At 34.8% G+C, this 27,848-nt stretch overlaps 3 protein-coding genes across 3 annotated transcripts in view; 1 reads left to right on the top strand and 2 right to left on the bottom strand.

Annotated features, from left to right (window-relative positions):
• LOC113497165 (ATP-binding cassette sub-family G member 4-like) overlaps window positions 1-7,297 on the top strand; it is a 58,656-nt gene extending 51,359 nt beyond the window's left edge. Inside the window, exons 6-11 of the mRNA XM_026876571.1 lie at window positions 2,983-3,170; window positions 3,560-3,713; window positions 4,495-4,663; window positions 5,166-5,266; window positions 5,943-6,098; window positions 6,394-7,297. Coding sequence (XP_026732372.1) covers window positions 2,983-3,170; window positions 3,560-3,713; window positions 4,495-4,663; window positions 5,166-5,266; window positions 5,943-6,098; window positions 6,394-6,783 — 1,158 coding nt within the window. The 3' untranslated portion in view covers window positions 6,784-7,297. The remainder of the gene's footprint in view (window positions 1-2,982; window positions 3,171-3,559; window positions 3,714-4,494; window positions 4,664-5,165; window positions 5,267-5,942; window positions 6,099-6,393) is intronic.
• Window positions 7,298-8,857: 1,560 nt separating this feature from the next.
• On the bottom strand, window positions 8,858-15,290 carry LOC113497164 (O-acyltransferase like protein-like). Its single transcript, XM_026876570.1, has 13 exons — window positions 15,046-15,290; window positions 14,361-14,724; window positions 13,369-13,554; window positions 13,043-13,122; window positions 11,963-12,174; window positions 11,544-11,658; window positions 11,245-11,459; window positions 10,844-11,037; window positions 10,539-10,674; window positions 10,058-10,244; window positions 9,686-9,828; window positions 9,352-9,460; window positions 8,858-9,235 (listed from the first exon to the last, which is right to left on the bottom strand). Exons 1-13 carry the CDS (start codon window positions 15,239-15,241, stop codon window positions 9,165-9,167), a joined length of 2,208 nt encoding a protein of 735 aa, XP_026732371.1. The 5' UTR covers window positions 15,242-15,290; the 3' UTR covers window positions 8,858-9,164.
• A 5,096-nt stretch (window positions 15,291-20,386) lies between these two features.
• Window positions 20,387-26,851, bottom strand: LOC113497163 (nose resistant to fluoxetine protein 6-like). The gene is made up of 13 exons (XM_026876569.1): window positions 26,633-26,851; window positions 25,728-26,079; window positions 24,797-24,985; window positions 24,499-24,572; window positions 24,079-24,290; window positions 23,831-23,945; window positions 23,288-23,502; window positions 22,685-22,878; window positions 22,285-22,420; window positions 21,783-21,969; window positions 21,404-21,546; window positions 21,086-21,194; window positions 20,387-20,751 (listed from the first exon to the last, which is right to left on the bottom strand). Exons 1-13 carry the CDS (start codon window positions 26,826-26,828, stop codon window positions 20,675-20,677), a joined length of 2,199 nt encoding a protein of 732 aa, XP_026732370.1. The 5' UTR covers window positions 26,829-26,851; the 3' UTR covers window positions 20,387-20,674.
• Window positions 26,852-27,848: the final 997 nt, after the last annotated feature.

The following is a 27,848-nucleotide window of genomic DNA, read 5'->3' as shown; positions in this document are numbered from 1 at the left end:
TGTAAAAATGAATTTCTTATTTTTGTAACTGTAATTTTATTCATTAAAGTAGTTTGCACCTGATGCAATCTTTTATAAAAATTAAAGTCTCTATAGTTTTATTAAAAGAGAATAAGTGATGAGAAAAAAGTTTTGAATCCTTTTACATATTTTATAGTTTAGAGAGCTAATAATTTTAGCTTTTAAATAAAGTTTTCACAAAAAGAATATTCAATTTACTACTCAACTTTTTCAAATTTTAATTGATCGAAAATGTTTTCGAAAGTTTCAAAGTATAAATTTTTGAAATCTCTTAGCCAATGCCAAAAAGTGAGCTATTTATGAGCTAGTCAAAAAAAAAACAGTCCGTTTCAGTAAATTATTTAGAAGTAATTATTGAACTGACGCAATTGACTGATAACTTGACTAAAACGAAACGTATTCTACGGTATTTTAATTTAAGAATTAAAATCTCCTTTATAAACTCCAAGAAGCTGCAGGGAAATCTCTATAGACGTAATATCGATAAGAAAATATATGAATATTACTGTGTTCAAGTAAAGCGCTACAAAAGAAATTTAATAGCTAGTTTTGTGAACAATATAAAGTGTAAATTTCGATAAAAACTTATAGAATCTTGTAAGATAAGTTAAGACAGGAAAACAACTGTTTATAGTGAGAAATTCTATGGAAAGGCGATAAATAAAAACTTATTTTTCTTGTTCAGGGCTTAGGTTTTCAAAAAGGGTAAAAATGGATTTTTACCCTGACACAGAAGACACAGAAAAGGTTAAAAAACGGATTTTGATTTTATTTTAGCTTTTTTTTGTATAGCACCGTTAGTGTCGGGAGTCGAACTCGCACTTTGACTATTAACTTACTTACCGCTTTTTAACTGTTTCCCTATATCGCTTTTCAGGCTAGTATATTGAGTAAGTGTAAGTATGTTACGTTCTACTCTGTTTATCAATTTAGGTACCATATCACTTAAGTTACGACTTATATAGCACTCAGTTTTAATTTGCTATAAGCTATTTCTTTGCTAACAATAGAATTGGGGTCTACCACTATACATGAATGCTTCCAAAATCACTTTCAATTCATCCAACAAAATATTTAATTAAGAGCGCAAATAATTCACAAATCGCTACAGAATGTATCAACAATGTCGACGTAAATCGTTCGTCAAACAGCCTTTCTATTGGCTGTAAATTTAATGGCGAGATTAAACCCGTAATTGACATTGGCGGGATTTTGTACAAAGCTTTACAGCTACTCGACTGCGTGAATGGGACCAGACGTATCGTTTGACCGGAGACAAATATATTGTATTATTTAATTTGATAATAGTAGTCATATCGCTAAAATGCCCATGTTATTTCTTATGTATTTTGTTTTAAGTGTACATATTGTAAACAATAGGTTAGTTTGTAATTATTTTAAGCTATATCGGACTTTGAAAATTACTGATATAGAAAAAACGTACGAGTACGTCCCTTGAACTTTTTTTATACAATACAATTCTTCAATAATGATTTGTAGCTGGGCTAAATCACCTACTTCAGTTGCTGTTATTTTTATCTCCTGAAAATATTGGCTTTCTGGTCTCATCCGCAAACAGCATAAAGATTTGATTGACCAATATTGCCCTGCATCTTAAGTTATATTGTATTGAAAGGAATGAACATTTCAAATATCAATGACAATTCTCGGAATTGACTATACATGAAGTACTCTCACTGGTAGTACAACAATCTAGCGACCACAATATTTATGGCATCGTTCAAACCAGGCATGTTAACAACGTATGAATCGTAACCTAGGATTTAATAGTACCCTGATCCGTAAACAGCTATGTAAATCAAACACTCAATCCTCCTTTAAGGCCCAAATGGTCACTCTGTCCAAAAAGTCAACTTTGGAACTTTACCGTCGTAATAATTTACTTAGGTAACATAATGAGTTTTCAGTAGGGCGGTGATGCTATAAACTTTATGGCAAAGATACGTGTTTAACCCTAAAATGATGTCTCGATAATAGTCTGTCATAACTTCGGAGTGTTTCACTTAACCCTCGCGTGAGTAATGGCTCAGATATAAAACGCTTTTACAGCGATTACTTTAAACTCTATTTCATTTGGTGATGCATTGCTCGATTCCGGATGATCTTTTTAGTATATTATTTCATCTAGAGAGTTTTAGTCGTTTGATTTATTAGTATGTTTCAAAGCGGAAGAAGGAAAAAATATCCTTCTTCGGTCTTTGCGTTTTATATATGGAAATAAAGGCAATCATAATCGATTTTTTTGTTTCAATCTTATCTAAAAATCCTGCTTAGCAACGGTCTCCTATTTAAGTGTTGGAAAAATCAGCATTATAAAAAAACAATCACAGACGGTTTTATCGAAATTTTGTCTGCTTGTTCTATGTCTGATACAAATTAGAAGGATCTAGATGCTATAAACAAATTTCCTCGTAAAAGTGCTTACGATTTAACTATCTATTTATTAAACTGTTTCGTCTATCATTTCATCGCTCCAAGACTATGACTAGACAATTTTATGTTTACGACTTAAGTCACTCTGACATAAAAATTTCATTGAAAACGTCAGACGAGAATGCTCAACTCAATTTTTATGGTTTAGTTTTATCATTTCTTTAAAGCATAAAGCTCAGTTTTAATTAAGTACGAGTAAAGTCTGACAGCCAGTCTAACCAAGGGGTGCATGTTGCCCAGGTAACTGCGTTGAGGAGGTCAGATAGGCAGTCGCTCCTTGTAAAACACTGGTACTTAGCTGAAACCGGTTGGACTGGTAGCCGACCCCAACATAGTTGGGAAAAGGCTAGGCCGATGATGACATCTTCTTAAGATCATAGATTATGGCTAAAATTGTTTTTAACCACCAAAACACTTCTTCATAGGCTTTATACTTGCATTTATTACTACATCCCTATCTAGTACAAGTCCTTTAAATCATCTTAATTCAAATTTTTTTCTTTTCAGGGATCACCAGATATGTTAGTACCATATATGGCTGAAGCTGGCCATATTTGCCCTACAACTCACAACCCTGCAGACTTTGTGCTGGAAACCTTACTCGGAAATTTAGAGTCAATGGCTCAACTGTCGGAATTATGTCTAAATGGGAAACTATGTAAGAGGCCAAACAGAATAATGACGAGAGGTGGAAGGTTCGTATTTAGTTAATGTTAACGTAAGGTTGATACTTTAAGTATAGATATTGATAGCTGGCAAAACTTTATTACAAACAAATTACATTGAAATGCAGTAAAGTGACTTACTCGAAATATATACAAAGGCATAATAAATGCTAGACAAAAAAAAAACGAAATATTGTGATTTCTTAGATACTTTGCTTTTCATAGGTATATTGTTGAAATGGCAACAGTTATTTTTTTCATGTGAGCTCAAAAATAACAGGATGTTGTAGGATATTAATATGCCAAATCACCTAATCTGTAATATCCCTAAAATAGATCAGAAAAAGCCAAAGGGATGTTAATGTTATGACTAGACCTCAAGTTAGGTTAAGGTTACCTCCAACCATTTTTCGTTTCAGGACACCCGTTCTCCATTCAGACGAGTCTGTACAAAGAATATTTTCGGAGCACGTAACTAAGGATCAGTCCTATAAAGTTGAATTTCCTACGTCTTTTTGGACACAATTTATCATACTTACCTCAAGAATGCTGGTACAAAATAAAAGGAATACGGTGAGTTATGTTTTTATTTGGTTTTGAAATATATATGAAGGAGTGCATCAACATTAGTGTTTTCTATTCAAAAATAATATTATAAAAAGCATAATGGGCAAGATGACAATTTTTGAAAATGTGTTTTAAAATATTCTTAAGCATCTACTATTACTTAAAAATATAATATTTCTATAATTTAAAAACTAATTATTGAAAAAAATTGTTTTTAATGAAACGTTCATTTATTCGCGCCAAAACGCAGTCACCGGCGTTGACATTGCTGTGACGTCAACTCTCAGCAAACTTGTAAACATGAGAGATCAAAATGTATAGAACTTGACAGTGACAGTGACAGTATTTACTGAGGGCTGACGTAACACACTTCGATTGGTGTTTTAAAAAGCATGGAGTTGGCAGAATTTTGCAATTTTATTTTCTAAAATAAAATAGTAATCTCGTCTTAAATTTTAAAATGGAGATTTTTTCCACAATACATACACGATATTTTATCAGTTAAATACAATATTTTAATGATTCCGTCTTAGTGTCGTCTTGCCCATTATTCGAGGTTTGATGTCATGTCATGTCTATCGCAGCAAACAGTTTTCAGTTTTACAAGCAATATGGCGCCTAATATCATACCACTTTCTAGCAAGTTGGTCCTTCCAAGAAGAATAATCTCAACAATTAGGACCATATAATACGGTTTTAATGATGGCATGCGATGACGTTAGGAGCGCCAGTCGCTACTTGGATAGTATAAAGCAAATATTAATATAAGGTATCTGTCTTCTTTCAGATCTCCCATTGGATTCAGTTTTTCCACCACTTGCTCTCGGCTTTCCTTCTTGGCAGCATCTTCTTTGACGTCGGCAACAACGCTGCGGTCCCCGTCGTCAACTTTAAGTTCTGTCTCAGCTGTCTTGTTTTCTTTATGTATACGTACATCATGATTCCTGTCCTTATATGTAAGTATATTTAAGTTATTGCATTAACATAATTATGTAGCCCTAGAACTAAAACCCATTAATTGACTGATACATTTTTGGCAACAGTGATGAAAATATGTAGTACTTAGTTTTTATGTATCAGTGTCAGGCAAATTTGTTTTCTGTCATGAAAGTGTACAGAGAAGTAAAAAAAAAAGACGTGTGGCCGTCTATTGCTAAGCTATTGCATAGCATTTTTAGCACAAACAGCTGATTAAGATAGTTTTCCAATACCTACAACCAATGCCACCTAAAGGCGGGATGCTGAACTAAGGACAACCGTGATATTTCAAAAAGTCATTAAAAGTTCTGGTATTAGTCGATAGATAGAAGAGTGGGAGTTTTGGTTGAGTGAGTGTTTGGTTTTTACGGTCTCCACGCTCAAGGCCCGCGATATGAATCCAATTGATGAATTTGAAATAAGACATAGTGTACCGACTCAAAAATAATCTAGCTTATATCATTTTACTACTTGTTACAGTTCCCTTGCAAGTGCGTTTACTTCGGAGGGAATATTTCAATCGCTGGTACAGTTTGAAAGCCTTTTACGCTGCCCTAACAGTATCCAGTATTCCAAGTATGGTAAGTTCGTGTATTTTACTTCGTTTACAAATTATAAACTTAATAGTGTTCTGTGGTTCACATTACGTGGGGGCCTTTATTATGAGATCTTCAAACAATATAGGCATTGTGGAAATGAGATGCCAAGATGGTTTTATATTACTCCATCTTCCTTGCGTAATGGCAGCAGTTGTTTTTTTAGAACTTACAGTACTTGTATTATTATATTATTAAAATTGCTGAGAAACAGAACAACATTCGTTCATCATTAATGTAATATTTGTTTAAATATTTTTGCCTTCATAATATATTAGAATTTCCTGGTAAACCCAATTCTCGTTTAATATGGATTTACTTTCTACGTATACTCAAGAGTAATAGGTATAAGGACTTAGTTCTTAGAAACATTGAATGTTATTTGTTTTCCATGTAAGAAGATTGAATACTTATCTTTTAGATAAAACCCTTGATCCCAGAACTCTATTTGAATTTGCCCGTATTAACGTTGTTTAAAATATTTGGTAAAAATTTTCCATAAATGCCAATTATATTCTTTAACTATGTTTATCCATATAGAGCCATTTGCTTCAAGGTGAACTAGAATTACGATAACTGGAAAAAAACATGGCCCGTAATTTTTGTACCAGAACTCGGTTCATAGTCTTATGAAACCTTAAGATTTCCTATTTTGTTGCAGGTAATACTTGCTTTCATATTCCTGGTGATCACATACTTCATGTCTGGACAGAGCTTGGAGTGGGATAGATTTTTCCTTTTCTCATTTTGCGCTATCCTAATAGCCATGTGTTCCGAAGGCCTGGGGCTGGCTGTTGGCTCAGCTTTTAGTGTTACTGTAAGTAAATTTTCAGAATAGATCAATTGATTGTTCGGTAAAGTTGCTGTCTGAATATATTTTTGGGGCTTAGCCGAATTAAATAGTTCACAAGGCCTGTTGATTTTGGTTTTGGCCAATTTTTGCCTAATTCTTCCTAGACACCTATAAAATACAGTGTCATACATTCCGTTCACTTTGTACATAATATTTGTCATTTAAGTACAGTTTTCGAAACATTAAGTTTTCTCTTTTTGTCTTCATTTCGATATCATCTTATTTTTATTGCTCTAAAAATGTGGCATTACTTTTTCAGAATGGCTCCATCATAGGACCAGCTACGGCAGCACCACTTTTAGCCCTTGCTTGCTACGGAATGGGCTTCGGACCCTTCATTGAAACCTTCATGAAGTACCTCATGTCCGCCTCATTCCTTCGTTATGGTGTCACTGGATTCGCCGTAGCCCTCTACCGAGACCGAAACGTTATGGAGTGCGACCAAGACTTCTGCCTATACTCAGATCCTAAGCTCATTTTAAGGGATTTGGGAATGGAAGAAGCTTCGTATACTATACAAATCTTAGGCCTAATAGTATTTACTACGATTCACAGGACCTTAGCGTATCTAGCCTTAAGGTACCGCTTAACAACTGAATTTTCAAATAAATTCATGACGTATATTAGCAAATTTTTAAAACATAGATAAGGTTATGTTTGTAAATAAAAATTATGTGTGATTTAATTTAGATGAAATTAATTTCAATGCCTGAACAACATATTTATAGAGAACAATTTAGTTTAATTCTTCTTCTGATTTTTGCCAAATTATGGTTGAATTTGAAGTGCATGGATAGAACACATTAACGATGTGTGGAGAGATATATAAAGTTCATAAATAATTGACTAAATTGACTAGCTTACCTCAGAGTGTATATTTAAATGATATCTGTGATAGTTAAGATAAAGTTAATGGGATTACATTGTTTAAGGGCAGTTCAATTAATTGTAGTCATTTACTGAAAGAAGATTTTCTTACTATGAATCACTTGGAATGTGTATTTAGCACATGTAGCAAAATTTATGCCTCAATTTTATATTTTACACTATTTGTTTAAAGTCACCTCTAAGAAGTAATTCTACTGTTTTATATGATCATGAATTTATTATCATTTAGTCTTAGCTAGGAAAGGGTAATAGAAATAAAGGTTTTATAAATTTAACTTATTTTGTTTCATTGAGCAAATTAGGATTAAATCTTAGGTGTGAGTATGTTTTTTTTAAGATTCTATATTTCCTATATTTTTTAATTTATTACGTTAGAGGTATAAAGTATAAATTTATTTTTAATCTACGTCAAAACCATATTTAAATCTTTGTTAAATATGATTTTAAAGGTTCTTTCTCTTTCGTAAGTTAACGATGAGGGCGTAAAACAGTAAAACATAGAAGAGTTATTATAAGGGAAGTGTACTTAGCAATTAATATACCTGCCGCTGTTATTCGTCATGTGGAGGAGAGACATTGCTCTACAACGTCCATTGCGCTTTCTCACTCTTACAGTAGCAATGGTCCTATTAGACTGGCCTGTTGGTCTAGCGGCTGGTGGCCCTGACTGCTATACCGTCTTCCTGGGTTCGATTCCCACCCAGGACAAAATTCGTGTGTAATTTTATCTGTATCTAGGTGTAGCTTACATACATGATGTATGTATTTACAAATATGTAAGTATGTTTATCAGTTTTCTGGTAATACAAGCTTTGCTAAGTTTAAGACTAGATGGTGATATGTGAAACTTATGCAGTACTAGCCGTTGCCCGCGACTTTGTCCACCTGGTTAGAAGATATAAGTTAAGATTTATATCTACCCTGATTTTTCCACATTTTCCATTGTATCTTCGCTCCTTTTAGTCGCAGCGTGATGATTTATAGCCTAAAACCTTCCTCGATGAATGGTCTATTCAATACAAAAGATTTTTTCAATTTGGACCAGTAGTTCCTGAGTTTAGCGCGTTCAAACAAACAAACTCTTCACCTTTATATATTAGTATAGAGTATAGAATATTATAAAAAATATTACAATCAGAGGTGGAAACAGGATCCCGATGTCCCATCAAACAGTGATAAATGACCAGCACTTCACAACAACCTATTATCTATTCTTTAAGGAAAACATAGTACTTATATCATATAGAACTGTATGTATATATTAATATAAGTGATTACAATATCACGCGGTCTGATCAAGATAATAAGAAATATAATAATAGTTACTACGCTGCCATTAAATAATTAATGGTTTTTCCAGTTAGCAGATTAAGCGTGTAATGGATCGATTTTCCGAGATCTATTGATAGATTAGAGAAACTGTTACAGTCACGTTATTTATTGTGATCAGGTATTATCATAAGGATTTTGCAAGCGCTTCTGAATTTCCTGTAACTTTAAACACATAATCTTGAGTTAAGTAAATGGAAGCAATTGACTTACCTGTAGGTATAGTGGAAAGTGACCCTGACTGCGAAGGTCGTGGGTTCGATTCCCACCCGGGAAAACTTTTGTATGATGAGCACGATGATTTGTAATATTGTGTCTAATTGTATTTCGAAATACTTAGTATTTGTCAGTTGTCTAGTCATTTTGCTCAGTTTGAGACAGATGGTGTTGTGTGATAGTTGTAAAAAAAATATGTAAAAACATAGATAGGTGTGAGTTATTTTATAATGACAAAAGTAACTGTCTAAGTAAAGCAGGTTATGGTTAAAGAAATAAAATTCTTTGTCTACAAAAATAAATATTATATATTTCATAATGTAAATTATTATATTACAATAAGCGAGTATTTGGGTTCACCTGTTTCTTGCCTAATTTATCTCTAGATATTAGGTACCAACTACCTTCCTAAAACTATGCGGTGTTACACCTTATTATAAAGCAGGTACATTATTCTTAATATTTTATAAGTCCTTATAACAAAAACCGAAAACTAATAATAAGCCTAAAACAAAATCAGTTTGGTTTAAAAAAGTTAAACATTGATGTCAAAAAGTGAATTATATTCCGTTTTTGAAAATGGATTTTGAATCGCCTTCAAGGTTCTGACTGCTTTTCCTCAATTTCAGCGTTTTCTTCAACTTTCGGAGTTCGTGGTTTCTTTGGTCCTGTTAAGAAAAAAACACAACTCTTATTTTATAACCAGAAGTTATTTGAAAAAAATAATTTCATTTCTGAGTTTTGAAAAATAAAATATATACAGGTATCAGATTTTTCTACTCACCACCTCCCATAAAGTGTTTGATGAAGATTGTAAATGGTGCGTCAATCGTAATCGTTATTATAACCGCTACTATGACAGTCAGCAAGAAGTCCGAAAGGAACCGGAATAACTATAAGAAAACAGATTACAAACGATTAGGTTAAGTTGGCCTTTGGAAAGAAACAATTTATTGCAACGACATCTATTGATAACTATGCGTACTACAACTCTCAATAATGACTAATGCAAGATAGTAGTTGCAAAAGCTAGCAATAGATGGCGCTTCAACAAGTTCTTCAAAATGTTCACCCTTGAAAACCAATTGGATTTTTGTAATAAAATATGAAAAACTTACACTAAACTGCAATGTGAAAAATATAGGAGCGATGGCTGTAGAGTTCACTACGAACATTAGGGGATAGTGCACTATGTACATCGCATACGAAAGGCGTCCTAGCACTTTCCATGGAGATAGATTCAGCACCCAGTTGATGGGACCTGAAAAAGATATTAATCATAAATGTACTGCTATCTCACCTATTCAAGAAAAAAAGCTAACAATGTATTATTTGTTTCATGTACTATAACGTTGATCTGAATTAATTAAAAATACACTTTGGCTGCAGAGCGTAGGATAACAAATGTTAAATCATTTCTAATAATGCATTAATTAGCTCTTGGAGGCATCCACGTCTTACAACAAGAAATAAGCTCGCAATGATCTTACCACCAAACCCATGTTGACAAGCAAAGATCATCCATCCGATAGCTGCAGCCCATACTGGTCTCAGGAAGGAATTAATCAAGTTATCAGCTACTTGGTTGTCCCAATCGGGCTGTATGAGCGGGTATGGGCTATACACAGCAAGGGCCGTTATCACAATTGCGCAACACCATAACAGGGTTAAGGGGATCTGAAAGTTTCGAAATTGTTTAAGATTTTGAGAGGTGATTTGAGGAGGAATAAAATGATGAAATTTTATAAAAATATCTGGATTTAAATATCACGAATAAAACATTTTGACGATGGATGTCTGTTATCTAATATCAGGAAAAACTATATCTAATATCAGGCATCTATCGACAAAATGTTTCATTTTATATGAATTTGAAATAAAACATGCATTTCTTGCAGATAAAAGTTACTAAAGCCTTCGAAGAGGTTATTCTACGGGTTTTTTTTTAATAAGCCAAAAGTTAATACTTACTACGGTTAAATTCACTGTCTTTCCGCGGTACAGATGCATGACGTATCCAATAATTAATCCAACGAAGAAAGGAGATGCTCTAGTCAATGTGTTGACGTAGTAGTAGAACATATAGTTTTGCATGTCCTCAAAAGTTCTGAAAAAATACATAGAAAATAAAACCTACAAAATTTTCGATACTTATTATTGGTTTTAACATAAGATTAAGTATGAGAAGGAACTAGACGTCTTCAATAATAATAAACAATAACATTTTATTTACAAATAGTTTAAAGATTTGAATATAAAACAAACAAACAACTCACTCAAATATAAATGACGATGCTGGGAAGTTGTTGATAAAGTTATAGGTGGTCGAAGCAGTTAATATCGCCAGCAAGGCAACCACGAGCCCGCCCCAGGCAAGCTTTCGTTTTCCCGACAGCACAAATACTAATACAATTGGCGAGAGAATGTGGAGTTGGACATCTATAGCCAGGTACCAAGAGTGGGGTATGCACTGAAAACAGACAAAGAATTTCAAGGAATTTAGTTCATCGCAATTGTTTTCTGGTATATTATGTCGTTGATCTGTGAAAGACATACTAAGTAATAATTTATTTAAATGACTTTGGAAATATTCGGAGACTATGTAATACTATCAGCGCTAACAATGAAGCCATATATCAATATCGATTTGTTACAAAATAAAGACAAAAAATCTTACCATGTGTTCGGGGTTCAAGTAGTTCTGGATATACAGCAAAGTAGACCACCAGAAGGCTCTACACCTATGCACGTTACCCATTTCTGTTTCCATGAACGGTCCATCAGCTACTCGACCGAATATCGAAACTTGGAGAAGTATTGTCGTAGCCAATACGGGGAACATTCGAAGTAGACGGTTTAGGTAGAACAGATGAAGATTTTTGACTAATTTCACTGAAAGAAGAAATCGTTTATAAGTATCATCATAGCAAAGTACTTGATATTATTTATTTGTAGCAAGCAAAAAAGGCTACTTACTGCTTGAGACTTTTCCTGCAGCGGTATACACAAGTAAAAGTCCGCTTATCATGAAGAACGTGTCCACTGTGATCGGAGCTGCCATAATCCAGATGGATTTTAAAGATGTCATCCACTGAAACAACAAAACCAATTAGCTGACTATAGTACTGGAAAATTTGAACAGCTTTATTTTTCGTAATTTATTTTTTTCTTAAAAACTGACTCTTTCATTAAGGAATTTAATCACAAACATTCAAATCACATGCACTAAGACACCCAAACTCAGGACAAGCATTCGTTGATCACAAAAATTCTTGTCCCCCGTGAGGATTAAACAAGCGACACGTCACGTTTAGTGGGTTTGTCGTGGTGATTACAACCAGTCGGCTATTTGTGCAGTCAGCTGTTCAGTATCGCCATTCATCTATTCAACTTACCTCGTAAGAATCCAAAGGATTTGCCAGAAGACCACTTGCGTTAAGAGATGAGAACGTGTGGCCAATGATGACCCACATCATAGCAAAGGATCTGATGCCATCCAAGCATTCGATGGCACCGGGCACTGGATTATACGTCACGAGGCGACGAGTGTTTGTGATGATAGAGAAAGCAAGGTACAACTTGTTGGCTGGGCTTGAAGTTTTGGTTTCTGTAAAAAAAAAAAACGAGTTTATTTAATAAATCCTTATTTATGTATCAATATTGTCAGGTAATGTGGAAATTAAGTATTAGTTGAACGCTTAAAAAAAATCACCATTGCGTGTCTGTCTTTCTCACTTCCAAAAATTCAGGTAAAATCCGTTAACCAGATATTTGCAAAATTAATGCATCAAAAAGACTAGTGATAAGATAAATGCAAGCAATTATTGAATGCTCATAAACTTCGTCATATTTTTTTTTTTTAGGAATGTCATTCGTGATAATTAAATCGATAAAAATGCATACAAGTTCAACAAAATGACCATGAAATAGTACGTTAACCCGTATTGTGCAATCCAAAGGTTCGGCCGATATCAGATGGACTTAATAGCAGATTATGATAAAAATGCCTCGATACTAATTGGATAGCTGTAATGACTGTACATGTCATGTATTTTTGAGATTTTACTTTGGAACGATGAATATGTAACATGCAGTTATTTGTTTTGTGAATAAGTCATTGCTCGATTAACATAGTGAGATAACCTTGTCGATTGCAATTATAAGTCATTTATCACCTTCCGTGGGCAAAAATTACCACTGAATGGTCCGTGACACAAGACCGACGTCGGCGAGGCAGACCCAGACGGAGATGGCGGGATGACCTGGATTCGTTCTTACCGAACTGGTCACTCGCGGCTCATGACAGAGACAAGTGGAAGAAGAGTGGGGAGGCCTTTGCCCAGCAGTGGGACATTCCAGGCTAGTAATAATAATAATAATCACCTTCCGTTTTTACGCTTGGGTACGGAACCCTATATCAATTACAAAATGTGATATTTTGCATATAACTTTTTTCATAAGGCAGACACTCTTACCTTTTGCTTGATAGCGAGTGAGATAGACATCATACGACGTACTCAGTAAAACGAGGAGACCGATAACCGAAAATATTGAACTGAAAAAATAAAAACAAAATCATTATTGGACGTACAAGTACAACAAATATTGGTAAAACTTAAAAAAAAAAAACATCAGATTTTTTTTTACCATCAGAGATTGAGATACAATGTCACTCATAGATATTTGAAAATTTATGGAAAACTGGATAACCCTCTATGGAATAATAAAATAATCACAAAATCCTAGCTTTTTCGCTGGTTTTCTTTCGTTGGCATTAAGATGTTTTAAATATGAAACTTACATAGCAACATAATCACCAGCCACCCAAGCCTTGTCGTCAGGAAGACGGCAGAATCTCTCTTCAAAGTTTATAAGACTGTCTCCAGTATTAAATAATGCATTTAAAGCGCTATGAGTAGTGCATACTTTTGGTATGCACACTGCTAACTGGAAATTAAACCCTAGAGAAGATACAGCGTCACTAGACCTGCAAAAATAGAACAGAAAATTACGAGTTTGAAATTTTCAGGCAGCCTTTGTAGCTTAACAATCGATACTGCGAAGCGTTTTGATGTATTGAGTAGGTACGAAAAATCTTAAAGCATGACTTCGCTCGTGTAACAGGCCGTTCCTCAAACACACAGGCAAAATTCTTAATTTAAAACTTTTTGATTTGCCATTCTATGATTATATCACGGTAATTAGATGGAAAATACAGCATATGAAGCAGTTGACAAAACTGGAAAATGAAATGAGAATGCAAGCCAGATACTTGCATATATTTGCGATTTGACTCGCTTACTAATGATTTCATACAGGTAAACGTGATAGATAAATGTAAACAATATTAAAATCACGGTCATTACAATGATATCTGGGCATTAAAGTAATTCGAGTAATCCTTCTAATCATGAAGAAGTAGAATTGCTTATGGGTAATTAAAAGCAAAATAAAGAAATCAAATAAAGGGTATTGGAAGACACCTCTCACCCACAAAACGTCCCTTAACTCCATTATTAAAGTCTTTACATTATTTCAACAAATGTTAACCCATGAGACCTCAAATCATTTTTTTACTTTCCGCAAATTAAGTACCAGCGGCAAACCGTACACGAAGAAATAAAAGATTGGTAAGCTGAGCCCAAGTTTCCTAAACGTCTTAATAATAATTTTGGAGCTGATCCAATGTTCTCGTTTTACTTTCACAAAAATTTGCAGACCTTTTATAATTTAATACCTTGAACTATTCTATAAGTACAAGGGTAAACTAAAAAGTCATTAAATTGTACATACCTAGTATTTTCATAAGCTCCGTCAATCATGCGATTCATGAATGTCTGATGATAGTACTGTTTAAGACTCTGCGCCAGCTTTGCTCTTAACTTCAACGTTCTTGGGTTTGTGTCAGGCCATGGGAGTTGAGGCCAATCTTCAGGCCAACTTTCAGGCCAACCTTCAGGCCAGCCATCGGGTAGTTCAGGTAACGATGGGAGACTTGGCCATGTTTGGTTTAGCGGGAGGTCAATAAGACAATATTTCCCCTCTATGACTGAGTTTGGTATTTCTTCATTAATATTCAAACATTGGTAGTAGTTTCCAAGGTCCATAAGGTTTCCCGTGAGCACACCCCTTGGTGTTCGAATGCCGGCATCCATAACTAAAACAGACTTTTTGCTCAAATTTGGTGTCAGAGTGTGATATTGGCAGCAAATTCTACTATTCTTTATGAAGACTGACAAGAAGTAAGGAACTGATATGCTTGATTTAAAAACATTGGTACTTATATTTTAGTTAAACCTTATCATGTCGTTCAAGCAGCTTTCACTAAGAATCCAGTGAGCTTTTTCGCAAGAAAGAAGTGGTTCTTCCATATGAACTTGTTAAAGAAATTGTAGGTTTGAGTATCTATTGGGTTTTCTAAGTGTAAGCCGTGGTCAGAATAAGACTGAAGAGTAAAAAGTAGATTTCAAATACTCACATTCAATTAAAACATCAGTACGATTTGCTTGAATAAACTGTATCTGCTCTTCACACAATTCCTGGTCCAATACAGATTCATAAAGTTCTTTATCAAAAACATATTTAGAATCCGGTAAATTCATCTCAAGATAAGCACTAACGATGCTACCATTTTTTAAAATGGTTAATAAACAGAGTAAATAAAAAATAATCATTTTTATGGAATATTAAAACCGCAACCGATCAGCGCGATCACTTTTCTGAATGACAAACTCGTTATTCGGCTATTTAAATACCTTAATTGTTGAATTTTATCTACGACCAAAATGATTAAGAGATAACTACACTTTATTAGTTTTGTATGTTGATGGTCTATCATATTATCATAAAGAAAAGCAAAACAAGTGATTTATTAATTCTAGATTTACCGCTTTATCGCTGTTATCAACGACCTCATTTCTTTAATATTATCTAAGTAAAATCAACACATTATCGAAATATACAATATATTTAAAATTTTGTTAACCGTGGTGCCCACGTGAAGACATGACATTCCTGTATGCTTGCTGTGTGGCAGCGATGCGAAGTAGCTCATGATTAAAGATGTTGAAGCGGTTTCTTCCAGAATTTTGCTAAGTAATTCCTAAAATCCTATGACAGCTGCTTTCCTCTTGTTCACAAGATTCTGATGCCATCAAAAGTCTGGCATCAGAGCCATAGGCCCGCTATTTTAGTTTCCAATTAATGAATGGAAATAGGATTAAATTCGACACCTGAAATACATTTTATTTACAGCGAGTGTTCCGCCCTGTACTGAACTTCCAATTATTGTGTTGGTAAAATGTTTAAAACATACGAATAGTGTCAAATCCGATTTCCATTCATTTATCGGCCAACATAAATAGCAGAATTGAGGCCTCGATTATTCACAAGATCATGGCCCATCATTGGCTGTTTTATTCTTAACTTCGTCATTACTACGTCACGACACTTTGCCGTCACCTACAATGTCTTAAGTGATACGTTGCCTCACGACATATCGAGTTTTAGGTGCCATAGACTTGATGGCATCAGAGCGTATGTAGTAACAGATTTCAGCATAAATTAATATTTCTTTCTTTCACAACTCCCGCCTCCCCGCCCGAATCATTTCAGCTGTAGTAAAAGGAGACACCACTCCACGCTTTGCAGTGCACTGTCGCAACCCCACGACCACAATATAATTACTTTAGAACGTGGTGGTTGAACGTTGACGAATATTTCTTTTGCAAGTGCTAGTGATGACAGCAATCACTCAAGAATATTTTCGTAAAGTCACGATTTTTTTTCACTTACACAAAATAGACGTCATCAACGATAACCTAGACCCAGCAATTGTGTGGCTGGCTTTAATCCTTTCAGATAAACAATCTCAACCTTCAATAGGTCATTCACACATCGTTATAATCTAATCAGAAATCATCGTCATTTCGAATGAGGAAGTAAGCGTGGTTAAGCAAATAACAAGGCATTACGGAAAAAAGTGCTTAGTCCATCATTCAGCTTTCCAAAAATTATTATTTAAGTATTTCATTTTTCGCTTTCCCTCGCTACCACACATTTCATCTTAAATGCTTTTAATCTTTCTTCATTTTTAATGATGTGAAGAAGAGTCTGACGGACTAGTTGGATCTTTTTTAGTGTCATGTCCACTATCCAGTTTGAGATGCCATGGAATGTCTAGACGCCAGCCGGTTGCCAACTCTTCAAGTACGAAATATTTTTGCAATTGTGCAAGGTGGTGATGTACCTCATAAATAGCGTGTAGTGGGGTCTTTCTTCCACAACGGCAATAATATTACTTTAAGAGGTTGTGGTTAGTCCATAAATCCTCGAATTTATGACGGGCGTCTTTAAACTTCCAGATTCTGTACCTAAACGTTCTACTTCGTAAAGTCCACCTGTACAGATAATCGTTTTTCTTTATGCACATGGACTTTGATATTTTGCAGAAAATCGATTTTGAAGTGTTATGTCTCTTTTCTCTTTTTTTTTAAACTCCCGCATTAAGAAATTTAAGCCTTGTGTCGCGGGGGGTTTACAAACATACAAATCACATGCACAAAGACACCCAGACTCAGAACAAGCATTCGTGGATCACACAAATGCTTGTCCTACGCAGGGATCCAACCCGCGACACGTCACGCACAGGGGGCCTGGGGACCTCAACCACTTGGCTATCCGTGCAGTCCGTGATGTCTGTGTGAAGATAGTAATGGTATCCGAGATAATATGATTATTTCTGATTATGATAAAAGACGTCAATACAATTTATAATTAGGTTCAATTTTGAAGTCCCCACTCGGACTCGTTGGCAATTGGCATACATTATTATTACAGGCTAAATCACTGATAGAGTACACTCAAAAGTATGAACATTACATTTCTGTTCCATACAATTTAGTGACGCCATCAACGCTAAACGAAAATTTGCAATTGTATATATAGTATCTATATAAATCGGCTATAATCCTTTCGCATGATAATATATCATAACCTTCACTAGGTCATAACACATATCATTTTAATGTTATCGACCTATAAGTTCAATGACTTTTGATAGCATTAACACAGTTTTCAATATTCGCACGTGCTTTCATGACGCTTCGCATGCTGTGCAGTCGGAAAAACGAAAGGTTCTGTAGCGTGTGCTTATTATTGCAAGTTTGACTATATATTTTTTTTTCGACATTGATAGAAGTATACATTTTTAATGTCAAACAATAGAAACTGCTTTTTAGTTGAGATAACCTCGATAAACCCACTGAATGCGAGGTGTTGCGGAATCGATCCGCGTGTAGAAAAAGCGATTGTGATAAAAAAAAGCTTGTTCTGAATCTGGATGTCTTTGCCATGTGACTTGAATGTTGTCAAACATCCGCGACACAAGGATTAAATTAATTACTGCAGGAGTTATATTATTAAAAACCATAATAACTGCTTTCACTGCTTTTAGGACTACTGAAGTTCAGCTAACTTTCCAAGAAAAGTCGATCATTGCACTTAAGCATGGAGGGACTGATTTTCAATTTCCATCTAAGAACTGAAAAAATATTTGACGGATCTTTTGCCCAGTCCTGGGACACTAGCGCTTATCAATCAAACATTAACGCTAATCTAAAATTTGCAATTATATGGGCACATAGACAAGCTTAAACCTTTTCGCCATTTCTTTTAAATATCGCAACCTTCACTGGGTCATTAACACATCGTTACAATGTTATCAGAAGTCATCGACCTTTATGTACACGTAATTTGGTATTATTGAAAATCATCGTTACACTAAGGAAATAAGTTAAAACAGTTTTACGCTATTCACCTTTCAGTAGCCATTATTCATGATTTGTGTTTGTCAAGGAAAAGCATCTGTAGTCTGGGCTTAATATTGTAAGATTGGAAATAAGAACTCTTTACACTAATTAAATAATTTTTATAGTACCTAACTATCGTGAGAATGATTGCAGTACAATGGAAAATGTGGAAAAAACAGGCCAGATATATACCATATCATAACTTATACCTTCTTACCACGCGGACGAAGTCGCTGGCAACAGCTAGTATTTTCAATATAAGTGTAATTTTATAGCTCATACTGACATAATTAATGAATAATATTCTCGGTCATTGCCCTACGCCACTAACCTAGAATGAGCGATTGTATTGGCAGGTTATAATCCTTTCAGATAAAAAATTTGTTATATCTCAACCTTCACTAGGTCATTCACACATCGTTACAATCTTATCAAAATTCATCGTTATTTTAATCATCATCATTAATTGTGTACGCACTAGCAAACGTCAGTTTTCACGGTCGATACTTACTCTTTCTACAATATTAAATGCTTTCACTGCTTCTAGTTGTATCGAAATTGAACCAGCATCGTTTTCTGTAAACTACTGCCAAGATTAAAATTAAAATTAGCCAAGAATGAGTTTCCAAGGAAAATAAATTGATTGTTTATCATTGTTTTTGATAAGATTATACTTACAGTCGCTGAGGCTACCATTGTTTTACTGAAAACTGATTTAATTATATTTTAGGCAAAAATAAAATTAGAAGCTTTTGGAAAACAAGTCTGATTACTTGTAATGGATTTCTGCCCAACGAGAATGAAGAGAACACAGTTGAGAGAGTGGGCTTGAGCTGAACCTAATCTCAATTCTACCATTTGCACAGTTAGTACCTACCTAGATGTGAGCATGAAAATTGCAACACAGCCTTAGCTACACATGCGCCTTCAGCAAAACGCAAATTTCGTTGCACGGTGGTTTATGTTTAGTCAGTAAAAGTCACTACACGCTTCTTCCATCGAGGCCAAGCGTGCTGCCATGCTGTCCATGAGAATTACCTCGCCTTACAAAATAAAAAAGGTACATTCTGAGCTTTTTATATTAACTTTCGTAAGGAATTGGAATTGGAATTCTTTATAAAATGATGCAACGGTTTGCTCACGCGTAGGTATTTATCGGGATTTCCCGACTAGTTTTGGACTACACCGGTCCTTAATCATGAGCTATGCGGTGGCGAGCATTCTGAGCTTCATTAATGGTACGTGTCTTATTTATTTGGGCTCTAGCTTCCGATATATCCTTCCACGGTACTCTGTCCCTGGCTAAATGGAACCTACGCGGTAAGCGCGTAGATCGTCTCGCCGCCGCTTCCTTCGCCGCTCACGGTGACCCCGACCGTCCGATGGTTCCTGTGTGGTGACTATTACCCTGCAGCTGACGTGACATGTCTAATCTTTTTTAGCCTGGCAGCCCTTTTTCCGACGTCTTTAATTGGAATCGAAATCGAATTCGGTCTTACAACTACAATAATGCTGCATATTCGAACTTGCATAGCTTTTTGGGATACTCCAAGACCGGATTTCTGGGAGTCGGTCAGCAGCCAGGTATGAGCACCGTTTATAGGTTAGGATGGGCAAGATACACATATCGTTGAGCTTCTACTTCAGGGAGATCGTCAGATCACCCTACGAGTAAATTAGCGTCTCCATTTTAATTGCAGAATTTTTGTTTCGGTTATCTAAGGCTAACTTTTTTTTTTTTGACAACACACACACGGTTATCTAATCCCAAGCTAAGCAGAGCTTGTGTTACGGTAACTAGACAACTGATAAACTTACTTATATATTTCTAAATACATACATATTATAGATAAATTACACCCAGACACCAGAACAAATGATCGTGCTCATCACACAACATTTATCCTGGGCGGGATAGAACCCACGAGCTCCGGTATAGCAGTCAGGGTCACTAACCAAGACCAACCCGCTAGGCCCGTTTAATTAGGTCTAAATATTGAAATCCTTGCATTTTACGAGATAATTATATATTTATTTCATCTTAAAACTACGTCTAATAATATTATTATGAGAATATTTGGGTTCACTTATATTGTCTTTCGCATAAATTAATATACTTACTTCTTACATTACTTAAAAACTAATTACAACTTAATTTATAAACATTGGCAATTGCTAGCATTTTCTAAAAGCCACCTAGGTCCAATAGTAACGTACTGCTTGTGGTGCTGATACACTCCTCAATGCTTCTTCATAGGTAGACTCGGTGATACATCACCGGAGAAATTTAAATCAATTTCAAGCTTCTGATCGCTTTTCGTAAGTTTCAACCGCTTCAATTTTTTCTGCTTTTGGCGCCTGTGGTCTCTTTGGTCCTGTAGGAAAAAGGTAAGTAAATTTAAGTGTGAATATGAGCTTATTTGTTGTTTCTTCAGGTTTTTATAACTGGAGTCTCACTTTTCTCAGAAAAAATCTTTAAAATGTAATATTAATACATTGCATTCTGAAATTGCCTAAGTTATTAATTTATAAATATGTTTTTCAGATTAATTTACAATGGATTACTTAAAGCCTTAGGCATTCTCTGCCAGTCAATAACAGAGTGATGCAGAAACAACAATTAGCATAAAAATTGAACGGAACAGCTCATACATTAAAACATCACAAATTGTACTATTGTCAATCTATAAAAACAAAATCTAAACTCACCTGGACCCATGAAGTGTTTGATGAAAATAGCACATGGAGTATCTATTGTAACTGTTACAATGTATGCTACTATCACTGCCAGCGAAAAGTCAGCAAGGAAACGGAAGAGCTAAAATAAAAAGCAAAAATAATATTTATTCATCCTTCAATGTCGTTTAGCCACCATTACTTTCTAACAGCGACATCTATGCTAAACCTTGCGAACTACAATGTAAACTTAAAAGCCACTAGTGAAGTCAAAGCACTGGGTCTAGTTCCACGTGTTGATAATAGATGGCGCTCACACAATGTAAAAATGTTATCGAAGTAGAAACTTACACTAAAATGTACAGTGAAGAATACGGGAGCGATTGTTGTAGAGTGGATGACGAACATCATAGGATAGTGCACTATATACATAGCATATGATAGACGTCCTAGCACCTTCCAAGGAGAGAGAGTCAGAGCCCAGTTGACGGGTCCTGAAAGGAAATTAAAAAACAATTTATCTTATAGTGTACTATTATTATTTATGTATAATAAATAAAAATACAACAACGTATGTTTAAGTTATAAAGATCAAAAATTCACAGCTGATCATCAGCTTTAGAGAGAATACATAATGCAGCAGCAAATTGAAAACTAGCAAATTTATATTTAAAAGGTAGCAGAAAAAAGACAGGTCAAATTATATTCAATCCTGAAAGGTTAATCTTACCACCAAAACCAGATTGACAGGCAAATATCATCCACCCAATAGCCATGGCCCAAGCTGGCCTCATGAACGAATTAATCATTTTCTCAGCTGTTGGATTGTCCCAAGTTGGTTGTATGATAGGATATACACTATATACCGACAGAACCATAATCGCGATAGAGCAACACCACATAATAGTCAAGGGGAACTGAAATTAAAGAAGATATTAGTATTTACTGGTAAATCAACGTCGTTTTGACTTACGGGAAATTAAGCCGCAGAACCAGTATAAATTGACCTCGGAAGAGTCTGAACAGTAGATTTACTATATTGCTGAACTAAAGTTATTTTTTTTGTATCGAATAACATAGCAATATAATTGTTTAGGTTTTTTGAATGTCCATGGACTATATTCTTATCATTCTTAGAATATGCAGTATGAAGTTTGAAATTAAATTTTGATTAGATATGAATTCCGACTTATTTTTGTAATACATAGGTATTTATAGTAACAAATACTCACTCTTGACAATTGGACTTTCCGTCCTCGGTTTAAATGCATTATGTATCCGAAAATCAATCCAACAAAGAACGGAGATGCTCTGGTTAATGTGTTAACGTAGTAATAATTTAAATAGTCCAAAGCTTCCTCAGAACGTCTGTAATAAAAAAAGTTTTCTAGTACACTGCAATCATAAAGATCAAAAGTTTTATGATATTTGCACCAAAGACAGTTTTTAAAAATGAGTCTTGCATTAAGGATTTCATTTTTTTCATAGCGGAGGCTACTCAAATTTTTGAGTTACTAACTCAAGAGCTCTAGACTCAGAACAAGCATTCGTAGATCATATTCATTCTTTACTTAAATCGTATAAAGTAATAGACTTGTAAGAATGCTTCAAATGAGCAAAAAAAAAACTCACCCATATACGAAATACGATGCCGGGAAATTCTTGATAAAGTTATAAGTAGTGGAAGCAGTTAAGATCGCCAACAAGGCAGCTATGAGCCCGCCCCAGGCAAGCTTGCGTTTGCCTGACAACACGAACACTAACACCAGAGGCGAGAGAATGTGGAGTTGGACGTCTATAGCCAGGTACCAGGTGTGAGGTAGGCACTGGAAACAAAGAAGTTGACAAATTAATAATATTGCAACCGACGTCAAATGAAAACTTCTGAGCCAAACTTGAACAATTGATGTTAAATGATAAAAGAATCGGTTGATTTAGTCCAAAGTTCTGATTTAATAAAATAAAAAAACAGACGAATTTAGAATTATTTTTGAAGTCGAAAAGAAGAGAACAAAAGAGATGATTACAAATAAGTTTTTGTGGTCTCTTCAGAACCACAAGCAGAGTTCTACAAGCGTAGCAAACGTTGATAGACTAATTAAAATATAGAGTTAAGTTCCAAGTCCACGGTTAATAATGGATGAAATATTTTCTCGTTCTAGTTGTGCAATGTAGTGTGTGCTAGTGGAAACTGTGATCTTAACACTCCATAATAATATTTTATGGTTTGCTTACTATGTGTTCAGGGTTCAGGAAGTTCTGTATATACAGCAAGGTAGACCACCAGTACACTCTGCATCTATGTACGTTGTTCATTGCCACATCCATAAACGGTCCATCTGTTACTCGGCTGAATATAGAGACTTGGAGAAGAACGGTAGCAGCCAACACGGGGAACATTCGAAGAAGGCGATTTAGGTAGAAAAGGTGAAGGTTCTTGAGTAATTTCACTGAAAAAGAATAAACTTTATTGTGTGCAAAAGTGAAGGACAAATTAGTATGTTAATAATTTAAAAAATCAGCTGTAGTTGTGCATTTTAAGGGAAAAGGGAAGTCGCTTTTTAAGAACTTAATGAATATTTGTAGGGTTCCGTGCTAATGGATAAAAGCGAAACCCTATTACTGAGGATCTGTTTTGAAGAAAGGTATCCCAAAAAAAATTGTCCCTGAACCATATTTTTTATATTTAATTTTCGCCTATTTAGTTAGCACGGAACTTTCAATATCTCTAAGCCGATTCGCTCTTTTTTCTCCTTGGTACGAAAAAAGTATACTTACTGCTCGACAATTTCCCCGCAGTGGTATACACAAGTAAAAGTCCACTTATCAAAAAGAATGTGTCTACTGTGATCGGAGCTGCCATAATCCAGATGGATTTGAAGGAAGTCATCCACTGAAATCACAAAATAATACAAACAAGGTTACTAATATATAAAAATTTCGAAATCAAAACCGAAAATGATACAACCTTCGACATTCAGTAGCGAAATCAGTTGAGAGCTTTCTTTATGGTGGTTTAAACTTACTTCGTAAGCATCCAAAGGATTTGCAAGTACCCCACTAGCTTGGAGGGTAGAAAAAGTGTGCCCTACGATGACCCACATCATAGCAAAGGATCTGATGCCGTCCAAGCATTCGATGGCACCGGGAACTGGATTATACGTCACGAGGCTACGAGTGTTCTTGATGACGGAAAAAGCAAGATATAGCTTATTCGCCGGGATCGACTTCTTTGGGTCTGTAAATTAAAAAACTCAAATATTTTAGATGTCTACGCTATTGGCGCTCCCAGATTTGTGATTCTAGTTAGCTATCTATATATATTATTTTAAAAAATATAACAGAGACTGTTTGGACGGATATTCAATTCATAACCTTGAAATGTATAATAGAAATTAATAGAATGTAACAGGTAGTGTAAGATTCATATGACAATTGAATCTTACCTTTTTGTTGATTCAGATATACGTCATAGCACGTGCTCAACAAAACTAGGAGACCGAAGCAGGAAAATATTGAACTGAAAACAGAACAGAAAAATGTAAATAAGTATTAATTTCTTCACAAACAAAACAATCTGAGACAAATATTAATTATCCGTGTTCTTGACCGAAGGACAAAAACTTAGTTTTAAAAGTTCGTTACAATGTCGAAAGCATCCATGAAATAAAATTGCTCACTTTCATTAATTCACGATTAGGCTCTTACTTGTCACTTTTTAAGGACTTTTCAAAAATTACTTACATAGCAACATAGTCACCAGCCACCCAAGCCTTATCGTCGGGAAGACGGCAAGATTTTTCTTCAAAGTTAATAAGACCCTCTCCAGTTGTATTGAACAACGCGTTCAATGCGCCATGAGTTGTGCATGTCTTTGGTATGCATACTGCCAACTGGAAAGTAAACGCTAAAGCAGTAGTAGCGTCACCAGATCTGGAAAAGTATTATTTCGTCATTCAAATTTTGGAGGAGAATATAGTCAAAATCACAAAACGCAGCGAAAAATATTCGCATTCGCCGGTCCTTTGAGCGATTCAATGGACGGTAGCGATTCTTACTTGACTATATACGAGTTTTAGATTTTAGTTCTGTCTGATATTACGTCTTCTTTAGCCTATTTGTACGAAACATTTTATACGAATGGGCTGAAGTACGGACAACGTTCATCACGAGCCATTTGAGAAAAATAATCAGAAGGGCGGATTTAATTTGAAACATTTACTATACTATGTTAATAACTATCAAAATAAGCTTATCCTATACTTTGCCTTGTAAATAATGATACTCAAATACTCACGTATTATTGAGATAAGATTACCAGACGCTGACTCATAATCGTGATTGATCAATGTAAACAATATAAAAATCACTACAGTTTTAATGAAGATATTTGGGAATTATAGTAATTTGCATAATCCTTTTAATGATTCATATAGGCTTTAAAAGGGAGATAAAAAACATAGAGAATTATCAGCAAAACCTTCAATCATTTTCCTTCAGCAAATATGACAAATTTTAAGACTGCTGCCGAATAAAATCGGAATATTGTAGGTTTGCTGATTAAGGATAACCTTCTCTTGAAATAGTTGCAGTTATAGCTTAGACTGGCGTCTCTCTTTTAATTTGCTTACTTCGTGACTTAGTAAAATATCCTTGGCTTAAAATTTATAATTACCTTGCATTTTCATGGGCTCCATTGAGCACGTGACTCGTAAAAGTCTGATTATAATAATCTTTCAGTCTCTGCACTACACTCTCTTTCAATCTCATTCTCCTTGGGTTTGTTTCAGGAAGTGGTATTTGAGGCCAGTCTTCAGGCCAACTTTCAGGGAAGCCATCTGGTAGTTCAGGTAATGTTGGAAGACTTGGCCATGTTTGGTTCAATGGGAGACTGATACGGCAATATTTCCCTTCTATGACTGAATCTGGTACTTCTTCATTAATTTTTAGACATTGGTAGTAGTTTCCAAAGTCTAGAAGATTTCCAGTGAGTACTCCTCTTGGTGTTCGAATACCGGCGTCCAAAACTGTAAAACACAACAATTTGGTCAAACTAGAAGATGATATAATATCCTATGTAGGAGTTGCATAGTCTTGCCTGACCGCGATTCATGATCGGATATCGACGGAGGGACGGTATTTTTACCTTCCGCATGCAAAGACGTAAAGTACTTTTTGAATGAGTAACTTTCTGAGCTACTTTGCTAGACCTAATTTCAGCGTGGTTTTTTTTAAGCTAGCTGTTGATCTGATTTACGTCCATAGTAGGTACTGTTATATTTGATTGTACGTATACAACACAATAACAATTGCTTCATGTATCGTTATCTTTGACGACAAATGCAGATGTTTTGTAATATGTTTTGAACTAATAAGCAACTATCCAAATAATGTTAGAGATGATTATAAATAGTGTTCATCTAGTTTCAGTTGATTTATTTGAATAGTATAGTGTATAAAAGCAAGAGCACTTGGGAAGCGGTAAAGGGTGCTGTCCAATGGCGACTTTGACGTTTATAAAGCATTTCTTAGGGTAGCCCAATTTGAATAAATGATTTTAACACGAATACAAGTACTTACATTCCAGTAATAGATCGGAACGATTCGCCTGAATAAACTGCATCTGTTCTTCACACAGTTTTTCGTCCAATACGGATCCATATAGCTCCTTATTAAAGAAATATTTAGAATCCGGTACATTCATGTCAAGATAGGCACTAACGATGCACCCATTTTGTATGGCAGATAATAAACAAAATAAATAAAAAATAATCATTTTTCAAAATTAACTAACATTTAAACCACAATCGATCACTGCGTTCGTTTTTCTGAATGTCAATTTTTGTTATTCGTCTATATAAACCTAATTATTTTTTTAAGGTTATCTAATAAATACTGATTACAAGATAATTATTAAGTCTGTCGCTACTCTGCTACATTGCCGCTAATAAGAAAACAATTGATTAATCAATGTATGTAGGTAAAGATAAAATCTAACGACGTTCGACTACTTAGACATGCGGTTTCGCAGTTTTGGGATAATGTTTTAGTATTTATCTAAAATGAACTAAATTTTGCGTGGCAATTAGGAATTTAAGATTATTATATGGAAAAACTGTTGAAATGTAATTCCTCTACCCTTCTGCTCCCTATTATTGATGATTTCCACAGAATTGAAGCTTTTGTTTCACAGTAATTCAAGTCACATGCCCAAGACAACAATTCCGAACAAGTGTTCATCATACAAAAATCATTGTTTTGAGGATCGAACTCGCGATTCGGATTCGGCGCGCTGTTAGGTCTCTTTATTTTTCTCTTCCTCTACATCAAGGGCACCAAGAAAGCGATAAAGTTTTGAGCGACTTTGGGTGCTGTACAGAGTGTACAGCATTTGGCCCTCCAAAAAGTGTACATTAGAATAAAACAAATGTTCTCTAAAATAAATGTGGAAATGTTATGGATTTTACATTTATTTATCATATTGTTAACCTGGTGTATAAAATACTGACAATTGTTTGTTTCCCCAATAAAAAATAAAATAAAATCATTATCTAAACATTATGCGCAACAAACCATCAGACGACCATAAACTAACTTTGAGATACAAGGTATCGAACAATGAACTAATAACGTAAATATTTATCTTTGTCTGTACAAATAGACACTTCAATTATATTTTATTTGCTGACTACTGTGACTGTCTTTTCATTATAATCTCACTTAAAATGACCTAAGTTTTGTTATCTACAACGAGTACATGATAATCGTGCCGTTTTTTGCAATGCTACTGTTAAAA

This window comes from Trichoplusia ni, chromosome 9, assembly GCF_003590095.1.
Source record: "Trichoplusia ni isolate ovarian cell line Hi5 chromosome 9, tn1, whole genome shotgun sequence".
In the NCBI taxonomy this organism is placed as follows: Eukaryota; Metazoa; Arthropoda; class Insecta; order Lepidoptera; family Noctuidae; genus Trichoplusia; species Trichoplusia ni.
This window is presented reverse-complemented; position numbering and strand designations above follow the sequence as displayed.